This window comes from Pan paniscus, chromosome 6 (genome assembly GCF_029289425.2).
Source record: "Pan paniscus chromosome 6, NHGRI_mPanPan1-v2.0_pri, whole genome shotgun sequence".
Lineage (NCBI taxonomy): Eukaryota > Metazoa > Chordata > Mammalia > Primates > Hominidae > Pan > Pan paniscus.
The window spans coordinates 116,932,921-116,953,827 of NC_073255.2; the positions used below are offsets into that span (position 1 = coordinate 116,932,921).

General features: G+C 40.7%; 1 protein-coding gene across 12 annotated transcripts in view; it reads right to left on the reverse strand.

The window, feature by feature from the left end:
• Positions 1–20,907, reverse strand: part of SMURF1 (SMAD specific E3 ubiquitin protein ligase 1) — a 116,347-nt gene that overhangs the window by 50,872 nt on the left and 44,568 nt on the right. The window contains exon 1 of one of the 12 annotated variants that reach the window (XM_055115152.1): positions 2,885–3,011. The exons of 8 other annotated variants lie outside the window; for them this stretch is intronic. In XM_055115152.1, coding sequence (XP_054971127.1) covers position 2,885 — 1 coding nt within the window. In that variant the 5' untranslated portion in view covers positions 2,886–3,011. Of the gene's footprint in view, positions 1–2,884; positions 3,012–20,907 lie in introns of those variants that run through there. 3 more of the 12 variants (XM_055115154.1, XM_055115150.1, XM_055115151.1) reach the window with 3 other exon arrangements.

A 20,907-nucleotide genomic window follows, 5' to 3' on the forward strand; every position in this document is an offset into this window, starting at 1 on the left:
AGCTAAGCTTCATCTGTGTTTACAGCCGCTCCTGATCAACTGGCATTACTGCCTTAGCTCCGCCTCCTGTCACATCAGCCGGGCAGCATTTGATTCTCATAGGAGCATGAACCCTGTTGTGAACTGCGCATGCAAGGGGTCTAGGTTGCACCCTTTTATGAGAATCTAATGCCTGATGATCTGTCACTGTCTCCCATCACCCCCACATGGGACTGTCTAGTTGCAGGAAAACAAGTTCAGGGCTCCCACTGACTGCATGGTGAGTTGTAGAATTATTATATATTGCAATGTAATAATAATAGAAATAAAGTGCACTATAAATGGAATGCGCTTGAATCATCCCAAAACCATCTCCCCCACCCCTGTCCATGGAAAAATTGTCTTCCATGAAACTGGTCCCTGGTGCCAAAAAGGCTGGGGATCACTGCCCTAAAAGATGGAAAGCAAAGGAGCAGAGGGAAATCTTCGCTATTGACAGATGACACAGCCACCCTCAGGCAACTGCCACTACAGGAGGTGGGACCAACCCTTGGGGGATGCCCAGGTGGGAAGCCGGGAAGCTGAGGCCCAGAAGAGGCCACTAGAGTGATGCCTCGGGCAGGGCGTGTGGCCACAGCAGCTGCGCTTGGAATCCTCATTGCTTGGCCATGCCCACCCCGCAGTGGAGGTAATGACCAGGCTCGTTCTCCATCTGCAAGACAGAGTATGGAAGCCTGGCTCTGGGACACAGGGCCATGTTCTGCGCAGGCTGGCAGGTGACTGAAGAACACAGCGTGTCCGGTACACAGCATAAGAGTCCCTCCTGCAGCTCCTCCCCAGCTCCTCCCCACAGCTCGACGGAGAAGCAGGAAATCCCAGCTGCAAGAATGAACACAGAACCAAGAACCATTCAACATTTACAGGAAGTCACCTCATGAAAGAAAGAAAGAAACTCAATAAAAGTGTTTCCTCGTAAAACAGAGACTACATACTCGTTTCAAACACACATGGAATTTAGAAAAGCTGACTACATACTAAGCTACAAAAGAGACTTTAACAAATCTCCCAAATTGATAAACAGTCTGCATTCATTCACTAAATGTAACCCCCAAAAAAAATCCGCACTAAATATACATCCTAAATAAATCCACACATCTGGAAATTTTAAAACAGTTTTAAATAACTCTTGGATTAAAGAGAAAGTCAAAGTAGAAATGAGAAACTGTTTCAATCAAATGAAAATAAAAAATACTGTATATTAAAATGCAGACTTATTCATTCACTAGAAACCCAGAAAGACTGAAAATGAATAACCTACACTTTCAACTCAAGGATGAATAAATAAAGCAGAAAGAAGGAATTAATAAAGATAATAGTGCAGGTTAATGAAAGGGGAAACAACTGTCAGTCAAACCAGAAGCTGGTTCTTTTAAAAGATTAGTTAAAAAAAAAAAAGAAAGAACAAACCTTTTTAAGTAAGCTCAAGAAAAAAAAGGCACAGATACCTCCAAATAAAGACAAAAGGAGAAAATAAAACCACAAGGAACAATTTTATAAATCATAACAGTGCACCACAGAGGCCCAACTTTAAACCAATAGCTAGAATGAAACATTTTCTAAGAACGTATAAATTGCCCAAATTTGGCCAAAGAGTAGTGAAACCCTGACCAATGGCTGTAAGTTGAAACAGTAATCAAAAATTTACCCAAAGAAACAAAGCACTAAACCTAGATAAGTTTTTTGTTTTGTTTTGTTTTGTTTTTGAGACGGAGTTTCACTCTTGTTGCGGAGGCTGGAGTGCAGCGGCGCGATCCCGGCTCACTGCAACCTCTGCCTCCCAGGTTCAAGTGATTCCCCTGCCTCAGCCTCCTGAGTAGCTGGGATTACAAGCATGCGCCACTACACCCGGCTAACTTTGTATTTTTAGTAGAGATGGGGTTTCTCCATGTTGGTCAGGCTGGTCTTGAACTCCCAACCTCAGGTGATCAGCCCACCTCGGCCTCCCAAACTGCTGGGATTACAGGCGTGAGCCACCACGCCCGGCTAAACCTAGCTAGTTTTACAGGAAAACTCTATCAAGATTTCAAGGTACAGGTAATTCCCACCTTATAAAAACTGTTCCCACCTTCTAACAAAATAATAATAAGAGAAGCCATCCCAACTGAGTTGATGAGACCGACACTGAAACCAGGAAACTACAACAAAAGCAAGCAAAATTACAGGCGATGGTAGATTCCTCCAGTGCTGCCAACATCTCCTTTTCCTTTCCTTCCAGGAAAACAGAAGTCTGCACTTCCCAGCTCCCTGCAAGGGATCACGTGACTGGAGTCCCTCTAGCAAAAGTGCTGTGTGTCACTTCCGGACCACAGTACAGAAGAGCAGGTAAGAGATCTCCAAGCCTCAGTGAAGCCCGAAGCCACCGAACTCCTATCGGCCTTGATATCTGAATGACTGGGTGGAAAACAGCTCCCCCTGACCCCCAACTCACAATGAACATGGGCAGAAATTAAATCATAGTTACCTGGGGCAGGGGTCTGGGAGTGGAGAAGGATGGCACAGGGAGGATCCCAGGCTTGGAAGAGGTGGACAAGGAGGCCTTTAGCCTAGCATTTTTGTCTTTCCACAAAGAGAATGCATTTATACATTGCTTCTTAATTAAAAATAAATCTTGGGTCAGGTACAGTGGTTCATGTCTATAATCACAACAGTCTGGGAGACCCAGGCAGGAAGCCAAGAGTTTGAGACCAGCCCAGGCAACATAGCAAGATTCCATCTCTACCAAAAATACTGTTTTAAGTTAGCTGGGCATGGTGACACACATCTGTTAGTTTCAGCTCCTTGGGAGGCTGAAGCGGGGATGTCACTAATGAACATTCATGTAACAAGGGTTTGTGTAGACACATACTTAATTATCTTGAGGATTCTGCCTGGAGATAGAACTGCCGCATCAGACAGGAACTCTATGTCCAACATTCTGGGGAACTGTCAAAGTGTTTTCCAAAGTAGCTGCACAATTTTACATTCCCAACAGCAATACATAAAAGTTCCAATTTCACCACATTCTAGCCACTGCTTATTATGATCTCACTTCTGTTTTTGTTCTTTTTGGAGACAGAGTCTTGCTCTGTCACCCAGGCTGGAGTGCAGTGGTGCAATCTAGACTCACTGCGATCTCTGCCTCCCAGGTTCAAGCTATTCTCCTGCCTCAGCCTCCCGAGTAGCTGGGATTACAGGCGCCTGCCACCACGCCCAGCTAATTTTTGTATTTTTAGTAGAGATGGGGTTTTGCCGTGTTGGCCAGGCTGGTCTCGAACTCCTAACCTCAGGTGATCCACCTGCCTTGGCCTCCCAAAGTGCTGGGATTACAGGCATGAGCCACCACACCTGGCCTGATCTCATTTTTTAATTTTAGCCATCTAGTGAGTCTACGGGGTATCTCACCATGGTTTTGATTGGTGTGTCTCTGAGACTTTGATGCTGAGCATCTTTTCATGGGCTTATTGGCCATGTTGGTAGCCTTCTTTGGAGAAATGTCTGTTCAGATCCTTTACCCATGTATTAAACTGAGTTATTTGTTTTTCATTGTGGAGTTGTAAGGGTTCTTTATATATTCTAGAGACAAGACCCTTTTCAAACATAATTTGCAAACATTTTCTCCCATGCTGTGAGTTTTCTTTTTCTTCAAGAGTCCTTTGAAGCACAGAAGCTTTGAATTTTGATGAAATACAATTAATCTGTTTTCCTTTTGTTGCCTGTGCTTTGTTTGTCATATCTAAGATTCCATGTCTAGACCAAAGTATTGAAGATTTATTCCTGTTTTCTCCTAGGAGTTCTTGAGGTAGGAGCTCAATTTCATTCTTTTACATGTGTATATCCACTTGTTCCAGGACCATTTGTTGAAAAGACTATTATTTCCCCTGTCAAATTATCTTGTCATCACTGTTGAAAATCAACTGACCATAAATATGAGGACTTATTTCTGGATTCCGAAGTCTATTCTATTGACCTCTATATCTACGCTATTGTCAGTACCATTCTGTCGTAATTACTTTAGCTTTGTAGTAAGTTTTGAAATTGAGAAGTGCTAGTCTCCAACTTTGTTGTTGTTTTTTCAGGACTGTTTGAGCTATTCTAGATCTCTTGCATTTCCATATAAATTTTAATCAGCTTGTCAAATTCTGCAAAACAAAAAACAACAAGAAAACACCTTCTGGGATGTTAATAGGTACAGTGCTGCATCTGCAGATCTGGTTAGGGAGGACTCCCATCTTGACAAGAGCAAGTCCTTCAATCCATGAACATGGCTGTCTTTCCATTTAGTTAGGTCCTCTTTCATTTCTTTCCACGATATTTTAGAGTTTTTAGTGTACAGGTCTTATACTTCTTTCATTGAATTTACTCCTATTAATGCTTTTTTATACTATTTTAAAATAGATTTTTTAAATTTTTTTATTTTCAGTAGATTAGGGTTTGCATAGGATGGTGGGGCGGGGACAGGAAATAAGGGGACCTGGGCATAACAGCTAAGGGATACATGGTTTCTTTTGGGAGTAAAGAAAATGTTCTATAATTGATTGTGGTGATGGTTGCACAACTCTGACTACACTAAAAACCACAGAATGGTACATTTAAAATGGTGACTTTTATAGTATGTGAGTTATCTCAATAAAAATGTTACCAAACGAAAGAGAGAACCTTGTTAACTAGATAAAACAAACTCTTAGCATTTTGTACTCTGTTCCATTTACCTCCGTAGGAAAAAAGTTCCACATCCTCAGGCCAATGTCAAAAAGACACTGTTTAGATAATAATGATTTACTTGGAAACATTAACTCCTGTTAAATTAGTCTAAAACAAAGTATGATATGACTGCCACAATATTAAACTAGGAGAAGAGAAAACATAAACCCCTGCTGTTTGCTTTTGTAAATTATTCAATGGAATGTTGATGGAGTACATTTGGGATTCACAAATAAATAACCTACCCATTATAAACAAACCAACTACAATCTTGGGCAATGATTTCAAAATTACTGAAATAGTCTCTAAGTAAAATCCCTGTTTCCTGTGTTGATTCAAATCCAATTTATTCTTAATACATTATTAAAATCCATCTTGATTTTTCAAAGATCTCGACTGCCTACAAACTGCATTCTTTGGAGTTCAAACCCCCCCAAAATGCAGTTTCTCTTGATCTACTTTGGCAACCTTATCATTCAAATATGGTTTGTTTAATGGTTCACAGACCAGGACATGGAAACGTTTACTTTTGGGTCTTTCTTTGTGTTGCATGTTGGCTGCCCCCCTTTCGATAACATCCAGCCAATATTTCAGCTAGAATGTGGGCTCCACAGGAGTGCACAGCACATAGTAGGCACTTGATCGATATTTGCTGATGAGCGCCACTTCATATTGTATGCCTGACTCTGTGTTAAGCACTTCCCCTACATTATCTCCTGTATTTCCTCCACAAACTGTGTGAAGAAACTATCAGTCTAACAGATTACTTGTCCAAGACTGCACACATTGAACCACTCACTGTCCAGTGACTTCTGAAATCCTAGTCATTCTTCAGGTTACTGCTCAAATCCTATCTCCTCTCCAATCTCTAGAGCCAACAATGATTCTCCTTTCTCTACACTGCTTAAGTACTTCCTGCCTTTGACACATAAATCTATATTACCTTGAATTATTTCTTTAAGTAGACTTTTTATTTATTAATTGATATTTATTTATTTTTGAGATGGAGCCTCGCTGTGTCGCCAGGCTGGAGTGCAGTGGCGCGATCTCAGCTCACTGCAACCTCCGACTCTTGACCTCGTGATCCACCCGAGGGTTGAACAAATGGAAAAACATAACAAGTTCTTGGATAAAAAGATGCAACATAAACATCAGTTCTTTCCAAATTAATCTAGAAATTTAATGCAATTCTGTTAAAATATTTACGGAATTTTTCTTGGGGAAGAATCAGGGAACTAGATATCAAGAACTAGCTCACAGAAAATAAACATCAATAGCCCGTGAATATATGGCCAGGATAGTCTCAATCTCTTGGCCTCATGATCCACCCACCTCGGCCTCCCAAAGTGCTGGAATTACAGGTGTGAGCCACCGCACCCAGCCGACTTTATTTTTTAGAGCAGCTTTAGTACAACAAAATCGAGCAAAAGGTACCCAGAAATCCTCTATACTCCCTCCCCGACCAAACGCACAGCTACCCTTACTGATATGGTTTGGGTATGGGTCCCCCCGCAAATCTCATGTCAAATTGTAATCCCCAGTGTTGGAAGTGGGCCTGGTGAGAGGTGATTCGATCATGGGGGTGGGGTTCTCATGAATGGTTTAACACCACCCTCCTTGGTACTGTATAGTGAGTTCTCAGAAGATCTGGTTGTTTCAAAGTGTGTAGCAACTAGCATCCTCCTCGTTCTCTCTCTTCCTCCTGCTCTGGCCATGTAAGACGTGCCTGCTTCCCCTTCACCTTCCACCATGATTCAAAGTTTCCTGGTGGCTGGGCACGGTGGCTCACACCTATAATCCCAGCACTTTGGGAGGCCGAGGTGGGTGGATCACCTGAGGTCAGGAGTTCGAGACCAGCCTGGCCAACATGGCGAAACCCCGTCTCTACTAAAAATACAAAAAAATTAGCTGGGCGTGGTGGTGGGTGCCTGTAATCCCAGCTACTCAGGAGGCTAGGGCAGGAGAATCGCTTGAACCCAGGAGGTGGAGAGTGCAGTGAGTCGAGATCAAGCCATTGCACTCCAGGCCTGGGTGACAAGAGTGAAACTCCATCTCAAAAAAAAAAGAAAAGAAAAAGAAAGTCTCCTGGGAGGGACCTCCTCAGAAGCCGTCATGCTTCCTGTACAGCCTGTGGAACCATGAGCCAATTAAACCTCTTTTCTTTATAAATTACCCAGTCTCAGGTATTTCTTTAGAGCAGTGCAAGAACAGACTAATACACCCACTATCAGTATCTTATACCAGAGCGCTGCATTTGTTATACTCAATGAACCTATGTGAACACATCATTATCATACAGAGTCTATAGTTTACATTAGGGTTCACTCATGGTGCAGTACATTCTATAGGTTTTGACAAATGTAGAATGACATGTAGCCACCCTTATAGTATCACACGGAATAGTTTCACTGCCCTAAAAAATCCTCTGTACTCTACCCGTTATTCTCCCCGTCCCCTTGGCAACTTCCAATCTTTTAACTGTCTCTACAGTTTTGCCTTTTCCAGAATGTCACATAGTTGGAATCATATAGTATATATCCTTTTCAGATTGACTTCTTTCACTTACAGTTCTTACAAATCAGCAATAAAAAGACAAAATAAGCCAATTAAAGTATAGGCAAAGGATCTGACCAGACATTTCTCCAAAGAAGATAAACAAATGGTCAATAAAGCTCATAAAAGATGGTCAACATCATTAGCCATCAGGTAGATGCAAATCAAGACTACTATGAAATATCACTTTCCACGGCCAGGCGTGGTGGTTCACACCTGTATTCCCAGCATTTTGAGAGGCCAAGGTGGGTGGATCACCTGAGGTTAGCAGTTCGAGACCAGCCTGGCCAACATGGTGAAACTCCATCTCTACTAAAAATACAAAAATTAGCCAGGCATGGTGACACACACCTGTAATCCCAGCTATTCGGGAGGCTGAGGTGGGAGAATCACTTGAACCTGGGAGACGGAAGTTTCATTGAGCCAAGATCACACCATTGCACTCCAGTCTGGGCAACAGAGTGAGACTCTGTCTCAAAAAACAAAAAAAAAGAAAGAAAGAAATACCACTTCCCACCTAAGATAGTTTAAAAAAAAAATACAGAGGGGCAAGGATATGGAGAAACTGGAACACTCCTACATTGATGGTGGCAATGTAAAATGGTACCACCACTTTGGAAAACAAGTTGGCAGTTGTTCAAAATGTTGAACATGGAGTTACCATACAATCCAGCAATTCTACCCCTATGTAAAATACCAAAGAAAAGTGACAACATATGGTCACACAAAATCTTACATGTGAATGCTCATAGCAGCATTGTTCAGAATAGCAAAAATGCAGAAACAACCCAAACGTCCATCATCTGATGAATGGATAAACAAACCGTAGCAAATCCACACAATGGAATATTATTCAGCCATGAAAAGGAATGAAGTATTAATCCATACTCCAACATAAGTGCACCTAGAACATAATGTGCTAAATTAAAGAAGTCACATACAAAGGACCACATATGCACAATGTCATTTATCGGAAATGTCCAGAATAGACAAATCTATATATAAAGAAAGTAGATTAGTGGTTGCCAGGGACTCAGAGTAAGCGGAATAGGGAGTGACTGCTGAAATATGTGGGGTTTCTTTTTCGGGTGATGAAACTATTCTGAAATTAGAGGGTGATGGTGTACAATTCTGTGGATATACGGAAAATACTAAATTATGCACTTTAAAGGGTTAAGTTTATGGTATTTCAATTTCATCTCAAAAAAAAAATTAAATGTACTGGGTGCAGTGGCTCATGCCTATAATCCCAAAACTTTGGGAGGTCAAGGTGGAAGAATCACTTGAGCTCAGGAGTTTGAGACCAGCCTGGGCAACATAGCAAGACCCCATCTCTACAAAAAAAAATGTTTTTAATTTTAAAAAAATTAGCCAGTCATGGTGCCATATGCCTATGGTCCCAGCTACTTGGGAGGCTGAGGTGGGAGGATTGCTTGAGCCCAGGAGGTCAAAGCTTCAATAAGCTATGAGTGCACCAATGCTCTCCAGCCTGAGCAACAGAGAAAGACCCTGTCTTAAAACAAAACAAAACAAAAATTAAACACAAGAGTGATTTGAAGACTTACAGAAGTGGCATTTGCTTCTTATAAGTCTTAGCATTATCTTACTAGAAGATGTTAAGTCGGTGTTTAAAATGCCATGCTGTGCGGAACAATACATTTTAAATAAATTATTTAAACAAGAATAAAACGACAATGGCACCTATTGTAAAAGGAGTATAAAAGGTAGTGTCTGGGCATAAGAGTTTAGAGTTTAGCTAGATAGACAAAAATGCATCAGCAAGAAAAGCAACGATAGTGCAAGGCTGATCGCTTCTGCCGCGCACATTAAATGACTCCTCCGGCGCTATCAATCCATCTTTTGTGCTATCTTTTAGGTCCATTCTTTCCAGCCCCGCTGCCACTGCCCAAGTCCAGGCAACTCTTATCTCATGTCTGGATGAGTACAATAGGCTCTGGCATCTCTTTTCTCTAATTCATTTTAATCATGAAATAATTATTTGTTGGATAAATGAATAAAACATTTTCATTGTATAACTCTCCTACACATAAACCTCTGAGCTCAGTATTATTTACTAAATGAAAATTTCTTTAAAAAAAAAAGTATTTGGCCGGGAGCAGTGGCTCACATCTGTAATCCCAGCACTTTGGGAGGCCGAGGCGGGTGGATCACCTGAGGTCAGGAGTTCGAGACCAGCCTGGCCAACATGGCGAAACCCCATCTCAACTAAAAATACAAAAAATTAGCCAAGCATGGTGGCAGGCGCCTGTAATCCCAGCTACTCGGGAGGCTGAGGCAGGAGAATCGCTTGAACTTCTTAGGTGGAGGCTGCAGTGAGCCGAGATCGCGCCACTGCACTGCAGCCTGGGCAACAGAGCAAGACTCTTGTCTCAAAAAAAAAAAAAAAAAAATTAAAAAGAGTACAAACTCCCCTTGGATCGAACTACTGACGTCACTGATGACCTTTCCCCTCATGCATTTTTTTAAGTGCTCCTTTGCTCAGGGTCCCCTGGCAACCAACATGCTCCACCTCCTTTACCCCTGCACTTCCAGGCCTAGTTCAAGTCCCCCATCCCCTTTCTTCAATCTGTCCTTTACTGTCCTGTAAAGTTACCTACTCCTTTTTTTTTTTTTTTCCATTGGTACTTATATAGCTCTCCAAACAGATTTCAAACTCACTAAAAGTAGTGACTATGCAGTCACTTCTGCATGCAGGGGGTAAATCTAAGACAATAAACACTGACACAGAGAATCAAATGTCAAAATGGGCTGTTCAAGCAGATTTTAAGAATTCAGAGAAATAGAATAGTATTGCAGGAATGGTTAGGAAGGTAGTTTGTTTGTTTTTGTAGAGGTGAGACAGGCTGGGTTTCAAAGGGCAGGTAAGTTTTGGATATATAGTAAGGATGTATTGTCAGAAATCAGTGCCTGTAAATCAGGCTCATGCCTGTAATCCCAGCACTTTGGGAGGCTGAGGTGGGTGGATCACCTGAGGTCAGGAGTTTGAGATCAGCCTGGCCAACATGGTGAAACCCTATCTCTACTAAAAACACACACACACAAAAAGGCTGGGTGTGCTGGCTCACGCCTGTAATCCTAGCACTATGGGAGGCTGAGGCGGGCAGATCACAAGGTCAAGAGATTGAGACCATCCTGGCAAACATGGTGAAACCCCATTTCTACCAAAAATACAAAAATTAGCTAGGCGTGGTGGCGTGCGCCTGTAATCCCAGCTACTCAGGAGGCTGAGGCAGGAGAATCGCTTGAACCTGGGAGGCGGAGGTTGCAGTGAGCCAAGATCGTGCCACTGCACTCCAGCCTGGCGACCTAGTGAGACTCTGTCAAAAAAAAAAAAGAAAGAAATCAATCAATCAATCAGACAGGACACCGCATATCCCAGGGTCCGTGTGTCAATTGCTTGCATGCCTTAGCATGGATCTAAACACAAATTCAAATTGAATCTTTAAAATACAGTTTTTTAATTTTAAAAACTGTATTTTAAAATACAGTGGCTCACACCTGTAATCCCAGCACTTTGGGAGGCCGAGGCAGGAGGATCGCTTGGGCCCAGGAGTTCGAGATCAGCCTGGGAAACATGGTGAAACCTCATCTCTACAAAAAAAATACAAAAATTAGCTGGGTGTGGTGGTGTGTGCCTGTAATCCCAGCTACTCAGGAGGCTGAGGTGGGAGAATCGCTTGAGCCCAGGAGTTCCAGGCTGCAGTCAGCCATGATCATACCATTGCCCTCCAGCCTGGGCAACAGAGCGAGACCCTGTCTCTTAAAACAAAACAAAACAAAAAAATACAACGGGTTAGTGGTTTTGTCTTCAAAAAGCCTTTCACAATGTTACACCATTCATCAAAATCATATTGGAAAGTAAACTCTAATCGATCCACTTAACTCGGTTTGCACTAGCATAGTCAGAAGCCTACATTTTCAATCTGTTACTTATCTTGGATTAACTTTTCTGCAAACCCACCTACATGGATCTTTTATCATACTACCATTTTCTGCTCACTTAAACCTCCAAGGAGTGTGGGGTAGGAGAGAAGGAAGGGGCTCATTCTTCATTTTAATAAGAACAATCAAAAATTCTTAAAGCAAGGGCAGCCTTCATATGATAGCATTTAAAAGAAAAGGACTTCCTGGAAAAAAACTGATGAATTGACAAAGACTGGCAAACATATCTCCGTGGCCATGAATGAGTAAAAGTCAGTTTGGAAAGGGATGGTGAGAAACAGGTGGATAATTGCTGATGCTTCCCACGCGCACTACAGTTCAGCAAAGGCGGCTCACAAACACTGCAATTAGCGTTTGTCCTCTGTGGCCTCCAGCGGGTGATCCGGGGCACTGGGTGCAAAACTCTAAGGTGTTTAGAGAAGGGGCCGTTTTAAACAAAGCTCTTCAGAAATGGATCCTCTACAGATTGACCATGATGAAACATTCAAGGAGGTGGAACTAGTTGATCATGGGTTGGGAGCTATAAACCTACCCCTTCCTTTCCCTACTGCTTACAGCGATAGCAGGGTTGGAAGGTGGCATTTTGCTGAGACCCTCTTATCTCTCCCTCCCACATAGACCCATAATCCCCTTACAGTCAATTTCCCTATCCCAGCAAAGGGACAGAGAGGAGGAGTGGGAAAGGGCAGGGCAGGGGGCAAGAAGAGAGAGAAAATGTATTACATTTTAGGGGGCAAAATAAAATTAATCTCTGCCTTCTGTTCTGAAATATTAAATGCCCCCACCCACATTTATCATTAAATGTTCAATCTGTAATAGAATAAAAATGAGCACGAGCAAGCTTTTGGAGTTCCTGTATGTAATTTCAATTTTCCTTTCCTACTGCCAATAAAAAATATTCAACAAATGTCATACTTTAGTATTAGAATCTTTTCCTTAAAACAAAATTCCTAGGAGATGGTAACTTTCCTATATAACATTACTTTCACTGCCCTGCCCACAAGGTTATAATGCAAACTCGGAAATGCTGCGGGCAGAATTCTTGCAAGGGTGTAATCCTACAGAGAAGTTACTCAGGTCTCAAAGTGACAGCTACGCTCTAGTTAGGGGGTTGGCAAGCTACTGCCTGTGTTAGTAAATAAAGTTTTATTGGAACACAGCCACACTAATGAGTTTACTCAGTATCCATGGCTACAACAACAGCAGAGTTGAGTAGTTGTAATAGAGGCCACATGGCCTGCAAAGCATAAAATATTTACTATCTGAGCATTTCAGAAGCTTGCCAGCCTCTACTCCAGATGTACAGTAGTAGTGAGTGCATATATATATAAAATCAGTGGACTGACTTCTTGGGGACCCACAAAAGTAAGAAAAATATATTCCCAAAAACACTACCCTTACTTTTGACTACTGATTTATTTATGCGGATCTGAAACACGCACACACAATTTGGTAAAATTCATGCAATGCATACCCGTGAAACTTGAACCAGATGTAAGAAATAATCACTCCACAAGAACACCATGAAGCATTCCTCTGAAATTGCTACGTTGTAGTCTACCAACAAATATGTGCAGAATAACAAGTAGAAAAATGATAGGAAACTTACATGTCTCTCTCAGGGTCTGGGCATTCACAAGACTGCTCTGCCTTAGCTCAGAATAATCTCTACACAACAGTTAGGAGGGGAAAAGGGAAGGTGTGGACAGCTAGAAAGATGGTGGACGGGAGTATCTGAAACCAAGGAGCCTCTAATTCACCACCTCCCTCACATACAAAATGTTCCTTGCCCAGACCCTCTTTCCAGATGGTTCCTAGCTAAAGCTTTATTCTCGTTCTAGCCCCCTCTGGCTTCTACCCTAGTCTTATAATTTTTTTTTTAAACGTCTTTTCATCCCAAGATTAGTCAGTTGGATTACTGTGCCCTAATGTCTCCAGCTCTGGGCAGCAAGTCTAACCTTCCCCACATGGCTTTCCTCTTGCCCTAACTACTTTCTGCCCTCACCTGGATGCATTAGGTGCAATTACTTTTGCACCAGCCTAATATCAATCCCAACTTCATCATCTGGGACCTGAAGCCAGACATAATCTTTATTCACTGCACCAGACCAAAAGATGTGGATTTTGAAGTCATCAAGTCCTGGGTTCAAAGTCCGGTTTGGCTATTTCCCAGATGGGTGATGGATGGGCCAAATTACTCAACCTCTTGGGTCCTTAATGTTCTCATCTGTGCCATACAGATAATACTTCCTACTTTTCAGGGTTATTGCGAGCAATGATATAGGTATCGAATAAAGATAGCTGCTATTATTTTTAACTTGTCTTAATAATTACTACTAACACCACTATCACCTATCGAGGACTCAAAGGTCTGGCAATGCAATGAAAGCTTTACTCATTTAACCTTTCCATATTGATATTCACAAACTTCCAGTGTGTGTCATATTTATACCCATTTTATAAATATGGAAACTGAGACAGACTCCAATTCTAGTCTTTCGAGTATAGCTGATTCTCATTATTTCTGGATTCTGTATTTGTGAATTCACCTACTTGCTAAAATGTATTTGTAACCCCAAAAATCAATACTCGTGGCACCTCCCTGGTCATTCACAGATGTTTGCAGAGCAACAACGACAACAAAAAAATTGAGTCATCGAACGTGCATATTCCCAGCTGAGGTCAAACCAGGCAACGATGCGCCTTCTCGTTTCAGCCTCGTACTGTCAACAAATGGTCTTTTCATGGTCTATTTAGTGCCATGTTTTTCACGTCTGTGCTTTGTGTTGGTGACTGTGCTGTTTAGAATGGTCCCCAAGCAAAGTGGTGAAGTGCTATCCAGTGTGCCTTGCAAAGAAAATGCATGGATTAGGGAAATTTTGTTCAGGCACGAGTGGCAGTGCTGTTCGTCGTGAGTTCAATGTTAATGAATCCACGATATATAGTGAGTAAGGTATCTTTAAACAGAAGCACATATAAAACAAGGTTACATATTAATCAGTCGAAGACAATGTTGCAACTTGAGGATCACAGGACCCTAACCCCCTATTCCTCTGGGAACGATGGTTCAGGATTCGCTAATTTGGTGTTCGCAGCAATTTTATAGAACACACCTACTGAGAATAATGGGAATCAACAGTATAGTTCTCTTCCGCTGTCAGAGCTGGTACTCGCCACACCCCAGGAACTATACACAGACTAACACCAGCGGTCTTCACTCCCATAGCCTATATCACACCATCCATGAGACATTGATGGGGTAGGAGGGCGCAGAGGGAGGAAATGTACCATTGCAATAATCTCACGCTGCTCCAAAAACGGAGGAGAGAATGCAAGCCACACACAAAAACACACACTGTTCCTCTCTCCTTCCCACTTCCAGAATTATAAGAAGGTTTCGTGTTCTCTGAAATTGTTATATTCTGGAAATGTTTCCCAAAAATGAATTACAAACTGGTTAATCACATTAAAAGCTACCTTCAGCCTGGCGTTTTTGATCATTGTCAAATTTATTTTCCTTCCTTTTCAAAGCCACTCTCCTACTCTGCTTTCAGCTCTAGCTACAGAAAGGAGGTGAGAAAATGGAAAGGATTAACACCACATTGAGTTTTATCCTGGAAAATAAAGATTCTCCTGGAATTTATCACTAAAAAGTCAATAAAATGCAACAAAGCAACCACTCTATAATGACATTACATTATTGCCAAATCGCCAGAATCCTATAGAAATGGCACCCAAGTCCTAAGCAATTTTTGCAGTTTTACGCCTATAATTTCCATGCAAAAAAAAAAAATCAATTTTATGCCAAACTAAGAATAGTTTATGACTACTTTCCTCCTTGTATAAAGAGTTTCTCTTTAAGACACTTTCCTTATTTAGAAAACTTAACCTATGACAAAGTATGGCACTCTATATATGCACTTTTCTATATATATATATAATTTCAATTTTAAAAAACTATATATGAGATTAGAAGCCAATTCTTCAATTATAAATTGATCATAAGTAAATTTGCTAAAACAAAAAGCTTTACAATCTAAATGTTCAAGATTTGATAGACTTTCTATGTTGTAATATATTAATTTGAATTTTCAAAACTAACAAATAATGAATGTCAATCGTAGGTGTCATTAATAGCTCAGTTGAAATTTACGCACAAGATTAACAAGACTGAAATCAATTAAAAGAAATTATTTGAAACTGTATTTGTGTGTGTGTGTGATGTGTGTGTATCTATATATGGTCAAAATTAAAGTCCACTAATTGTTACCTAAAAGTGACCTTAACTATTTTAGGGAACCAAACCAAAAATATTATAAATACAATTAGGATCACACTAAAAATTTATAAACAACCTCTTCTGTAAGAAAGAAAGTCAACAAGAACAATGAATAGCTTTCTATATCACAAAGAGAATGTCTCTATTAATTGAAAACACTCAATTTTTGAATGTTTCAATGAATTAATTCAAATTTTGAACAAGTTTAGGGCAATATATATCAACTTAATTTTTAAATAACTCCACAGGTAATTTTAAATATACAGCTCTGGCTAACTCAATACATCTGAAGTCACTTGAATTTATCATAAGCCCAGGAGACTAACAAATGAATATAAGCAGTACAAAAGGGAATTCAACTTAATTCAAATACCATCTGTTCTGTTCTGCTTCTGTAACACAGATGAGCTCATGTTTGATTGGTAAGTGGCAGTGACATCTTATAGCATGGAAGTCACACTGATTCATTTGAGAGTTTCCTAAGCAAAAAAGTGGAGGGAGTGAAATGAAAATCTTAGGCAAGAAAAGGAAAAAAAAAAAAAAACTGTCACCTAACTTGGCCTTAGCAAGAAGCTGTATTTTAAGAACAAAGCAACCACCCTATAATGACATTAAATCATTGCCAAATTGTCAGAGCCCTTTAGAAATGGCACCCAAGTCCCAAGCAGTTTTGCAGTTTCATGACTAAAAGTTTCATGCAAAAAATTATTTTATGCCACGCTGTCAAACAGCCTACAGCTGGGTCCCACTCCCCAGACAGCGCACCCACAGCCAGCCAGAGGCGCCCTCAGTTTGGCTACCTGCACTGGCTCCATCAATGGCCACTATCACAGGAGGCCCAGGGCTCAGAGTTCCACTTCTGTGTGCATTGTCTCAACACCCACCGCCCATGTACCAATTCAAGCATTGCCAGGTTTCCATGTTGCTGTTTTTGTTTATTTTATTTTATTTTATTTTATTTTACTTTTGAGATGGAGTCTCACTCTGTCACCCAGGCTAGAGTGCAATGGCGCGATCTCGGCTCACTGCAACCTCCGCCTCCCAGGTTCAAGAGATTCTCCTGCCTCAGCCTCCCGAGTAGCTGGGATTACAGGCATGCGCCACCATGTCCGGCTAATTTTTGTATTTTTAGTAGAGACGGGGTTTCACCATGTTGGCCAGGCTGGTCTTGAACTGCTGACCTCAGGTGATCCACCCACCTCGGCCTCCTAAAGTGCTGGGATTACAGGCGTGAGCCACCGCAGGCGGACTGTTTTTTTGTATATTTTAGTATCCATTTTAGCAGCATCCAGCCACACTGAGATGCCTGCTTGGGTGGTCCAGATAATCTCTTAAGGTAGCAATTATGGTTTTTGCTAGTAGTTACCAAGTTGCAATGATTTTGAGAGACCAGCTATAATCTTACTTTTCCCACAAGACACTTATTATTTTTAGTGTATTGTTGTGCAGAATGTATGGTTTTTCAGGGACATAAATTTTCCATCATAGCAGAAACACCAGTGAGTATTTATCAAGTGCCTACTTCCTATGCACAGGCAATGGACTAGGTACTCGAAGTTAAATTTAAGGGCCTAAAAGAATATGTTTTCTTAAAGATCTCAACTTAGCCACGGGGGCCTGGGGGAGATGAGAATTGCGCACTTAGCATTAGTTTGCTAGGGCTGCCATAACAAAGTACCATCTGCTCAGTGGCTTAAACAACAGAAATGTATCGTCTCACAGTTCTGAAGTCTAGAAGCCTGAGATCAGTGCCTGAGCGTGGAGAAAACCCAGATGTCCAGCTGCTTTTTTGGCCCTAGGGTCACATTTGCTGAAAGGAGTCCTTTTAGGGTCTGGAGGATGAGGGCTGGAGTCCTTTAACTTCCAAGAATGGGGTCCTGGGGCATTACCTATCAGTGTGGGCTAACCTTCAAAGGGGCAGCACCTTGAGGGTACAAGTTCAGACAGCAGCCCAGCTTCACCTCAGCTCAGTGACCAAGAAAATCTCAAACCTTGGACTACTGTGAACAACTTTCACCTACAAATGACCAGGACGCCTAAATCATGGGGTAAACCACCAACCAGGCTCCAGGTGGCCACCTGGTAAAATACAGACAGGTAACAAATAGCACTGCAAAGGTTTTGAAGACAAGTGACATTGAAACCACAACCCGCAAAAGGCTAGTTAGAACAGAACACATGCCCTGAGCTCAACTAGGTCAATGCCTGCTAAACAAATGCGTCAATATTCTCCACAGTATTTACACAAGACACAGAATCTCAGAACATAATAACCAAAATGTCAAGGATAAAATCCAAAATTACTCAGCATATAAAGAACCAGCGAAATTGCAACTCACATGGGAGGAAAAGATATGCCATGCAAACACTAATCATAAGAAAGCCTGAATGGCTATATTAATATTCAACTTCAGAGAAAGAAAAGTGTGGGAGATAAAGAAGGACAGTACATAATAATAAAAGGGTCAATTCACCAAGAAGATATAACAATCCTTTATGTGTTTGTACCTAACAATAGAGCATCAAAATACATAAAGCAAAAACTGACAGAATTGAAAGAGGCAAATCTAAAATTACAGCTGGAGACGTAAAAACTCTAATCAGCAATTGACAGAGCTAGTAGACAGAGTCAGCAAGGATATATATAGAAGAACTGAACACCATTAACTAACGGGATCAAACTGACATTTATAGAATACTCCATTCAACCACAACAGTATACATATTCTTTTCAAGTACAAAATAGAACATTTATAATAGAAATCTTAGCAAACTGAAAGGGACTAGAGTCATACGATGTATGTTCCTGACCATAATGGAATTAAACTAGAAAGCAATATGAAAAAATAACAGGAAAATCTTCAAACACTTGGATAGTAGACATCACACTTCTAAATAATCCATGGGTGACAGGGAAGGTCTCAAAGGAAATTAGAGAATATTTTGAACTGAAAGAAAAAAAAAAAAAAGTTTGTGAGATTCAGCTAAACTTAGAATGAAATTTATAAGATTAAATGTTTTTATTAGAAAAGAAAAAAGTCGCAAATCAGGCATCTAAGCTTCTACCTTAAGAAATTTTAAAAGGAAAGCAAAATGAACCATTGCAATCATAAACTCTAACTTGAGCTTCACTGAGTACCAAAAAGAGGGGAGAGAGAGGGAATGAGGCAAAAACAACAGTGAAAGAGGTCACGGCTCCGAATTTTCAACAGTGATTGCAGTGGCTTGAATGTGCACCCCAAAGAGTAAATGTTGGAAACTTCATCTTCAATGCAACTGTGCTGGGAGGTGGACCTCATGGGAGATATTTAGGTCATGAAGGCTCTACTCGCATGAATGGATTGATGACATTAAAAAAGGGCTTGAGGCTGTGAGTTCAATCTCTTGCTCTCTCTCTCACACATGTTCTCTTGCCCTTCCATCTTTCACTATGGAATGACGCCACAAGAAGGCCCTTGCCAGATGCTAGCACCCTGATATTGGACTACCCAGCCTCGAGAACTGTAAGAAATAAACTTCTTTTATTTATAAGTTACCCAGCCTGTGGTATTGTGTTATAGCAACACAAAACAAAGACAGTAATGAATGGCTTCAAAGACAGTAATGCGCTTCAAAAAGCCCAAACAGGATAAATGAAAAGAAATACACACCTGGTTACTTCACAGTGAAACTGCAGAAAGTGAAATACAAAGATAAAAATATTGAATGCAGCCACAGAAAAAGGAAAGATTACTTTCCAAGTACAAGTGACCAACTTCTGAAATGCCACAGTGAAGATTTGAAGACAGAAATATCTTCAAGAAAATAACTGCTAACCTAGAATTCTCTACCCAGCAAAAATAGCTTTTAAGAATCAAGAGAAAAATGAAGATCTTTTTCAACAGACAAAACCCAAGTTAGCCACCAGCAAAATTTTCATTGTCAACATCAAGAACTGCTTTTATTGAAAACACATAAAACAGAGAAAAAAATCCCAATTAGTAAATTATTATAAAGTAATTATACAATAAAGCTAAATTTGCTATAAGAATAAACAAAATCATCTACACCCTTCTCCTTATTTCAGGAGTTAAATCTGATCCTCACATTTTAAATCTAACAGATAATTACCTAATTTTCTGGTAAGGTAAAGAAACTGAGATGGAAGCAGGGGAGACGATAAGATTTTAACCCCAAAATGAGCATTTTCCTATGGGCATTACAAAAGGTAACTGAGTTAGAAGGACCTCTGTTTATGAACATGTTAACTGGCTGGGAGGGAAAAAAAATGACTCTAATCAAAGAGAGAGAGATGCATATAATAACAAACGACAGAATGGTCTCACAGTGTAAAGAGAACTTTTTTCAATTTGACAAGATCATGCCTACGATATCAAACAGTGCATTTTCTCATTTTCATCACTAATTGACTCATATTTCTTCCCCATTGCAACAAACCTTAGCTCCGTATTCACAAGCCCTCTGCTTGGAGCTTCATTGACAAAGAACAGCAGCATACAAAATAGCACCACAGTGCACTGAGAAATGTCACCAAACACTAAGCTATGGGGCAACTAAAACTGGACAGATTTATATTTGTTCTATGTCTGGTCAAGGGAAACTGCAGAATTTAGCTGAATAATACACGATTTCCATTCAGCCACATGTTAGTGACTTTCGGCCCTCTGATCATCTTCCCTCCTCATTAAATTGTAAGATCCTTTAAGGAGGTTACTCTGCATCATTCACTGAAAACAACATTTAATAAGCGCTTTGTGCCAGGCCCTGGAATGGAAATGATTGAGATCCCTCCTTTCATCTTTGGCAGCAGCAAAGACAAGGAAATAAATAATGTGAATAGGGTTATGAAGACACTGTGATGGGAAGACAAGAAGGAGTAACTAGGGAGTAGATCATTCTATAGAAAGAACATGTGTAAAGACATGTTTGAGAGGCAGAATGCCTTCAGGGAAATGTGTTTCTATGGAAGGTTTGGTTCAGGAACAAGAGGAGACTAGAGCCCGATGAGAAAAGGTCTTCTATGCAATGTTAAGGAATTTGGACTTTGCCCTGGAGGCAATGAGGAGCCAAACACTACTACTTTTTTTTTTTTTTTTTTTTTTTGGAAAGCTATAAACTCTGGCACGGGAGTAGAAAATGAGAAGGAATGGAGAGAGGCAGGAGGCAGGAAGTTGACCTCTTTGGTAGCTGTTTCAATAGTCGAGGGAGGTTTTACATTGCTTTGCTGTCACTCCACAGTATCTAACACAGGGTCTAACACATAAAAGAGAACAGTAACACTGAACTGAATTGATTCTAAGAAGAAAATACCTAATTTCTTACAGAGTGGTTTATCTGCTTTCTAAGGTCCGTGCAGTAATTCCTTTCCCAGGATAGGGGGGGAAATGCCATTA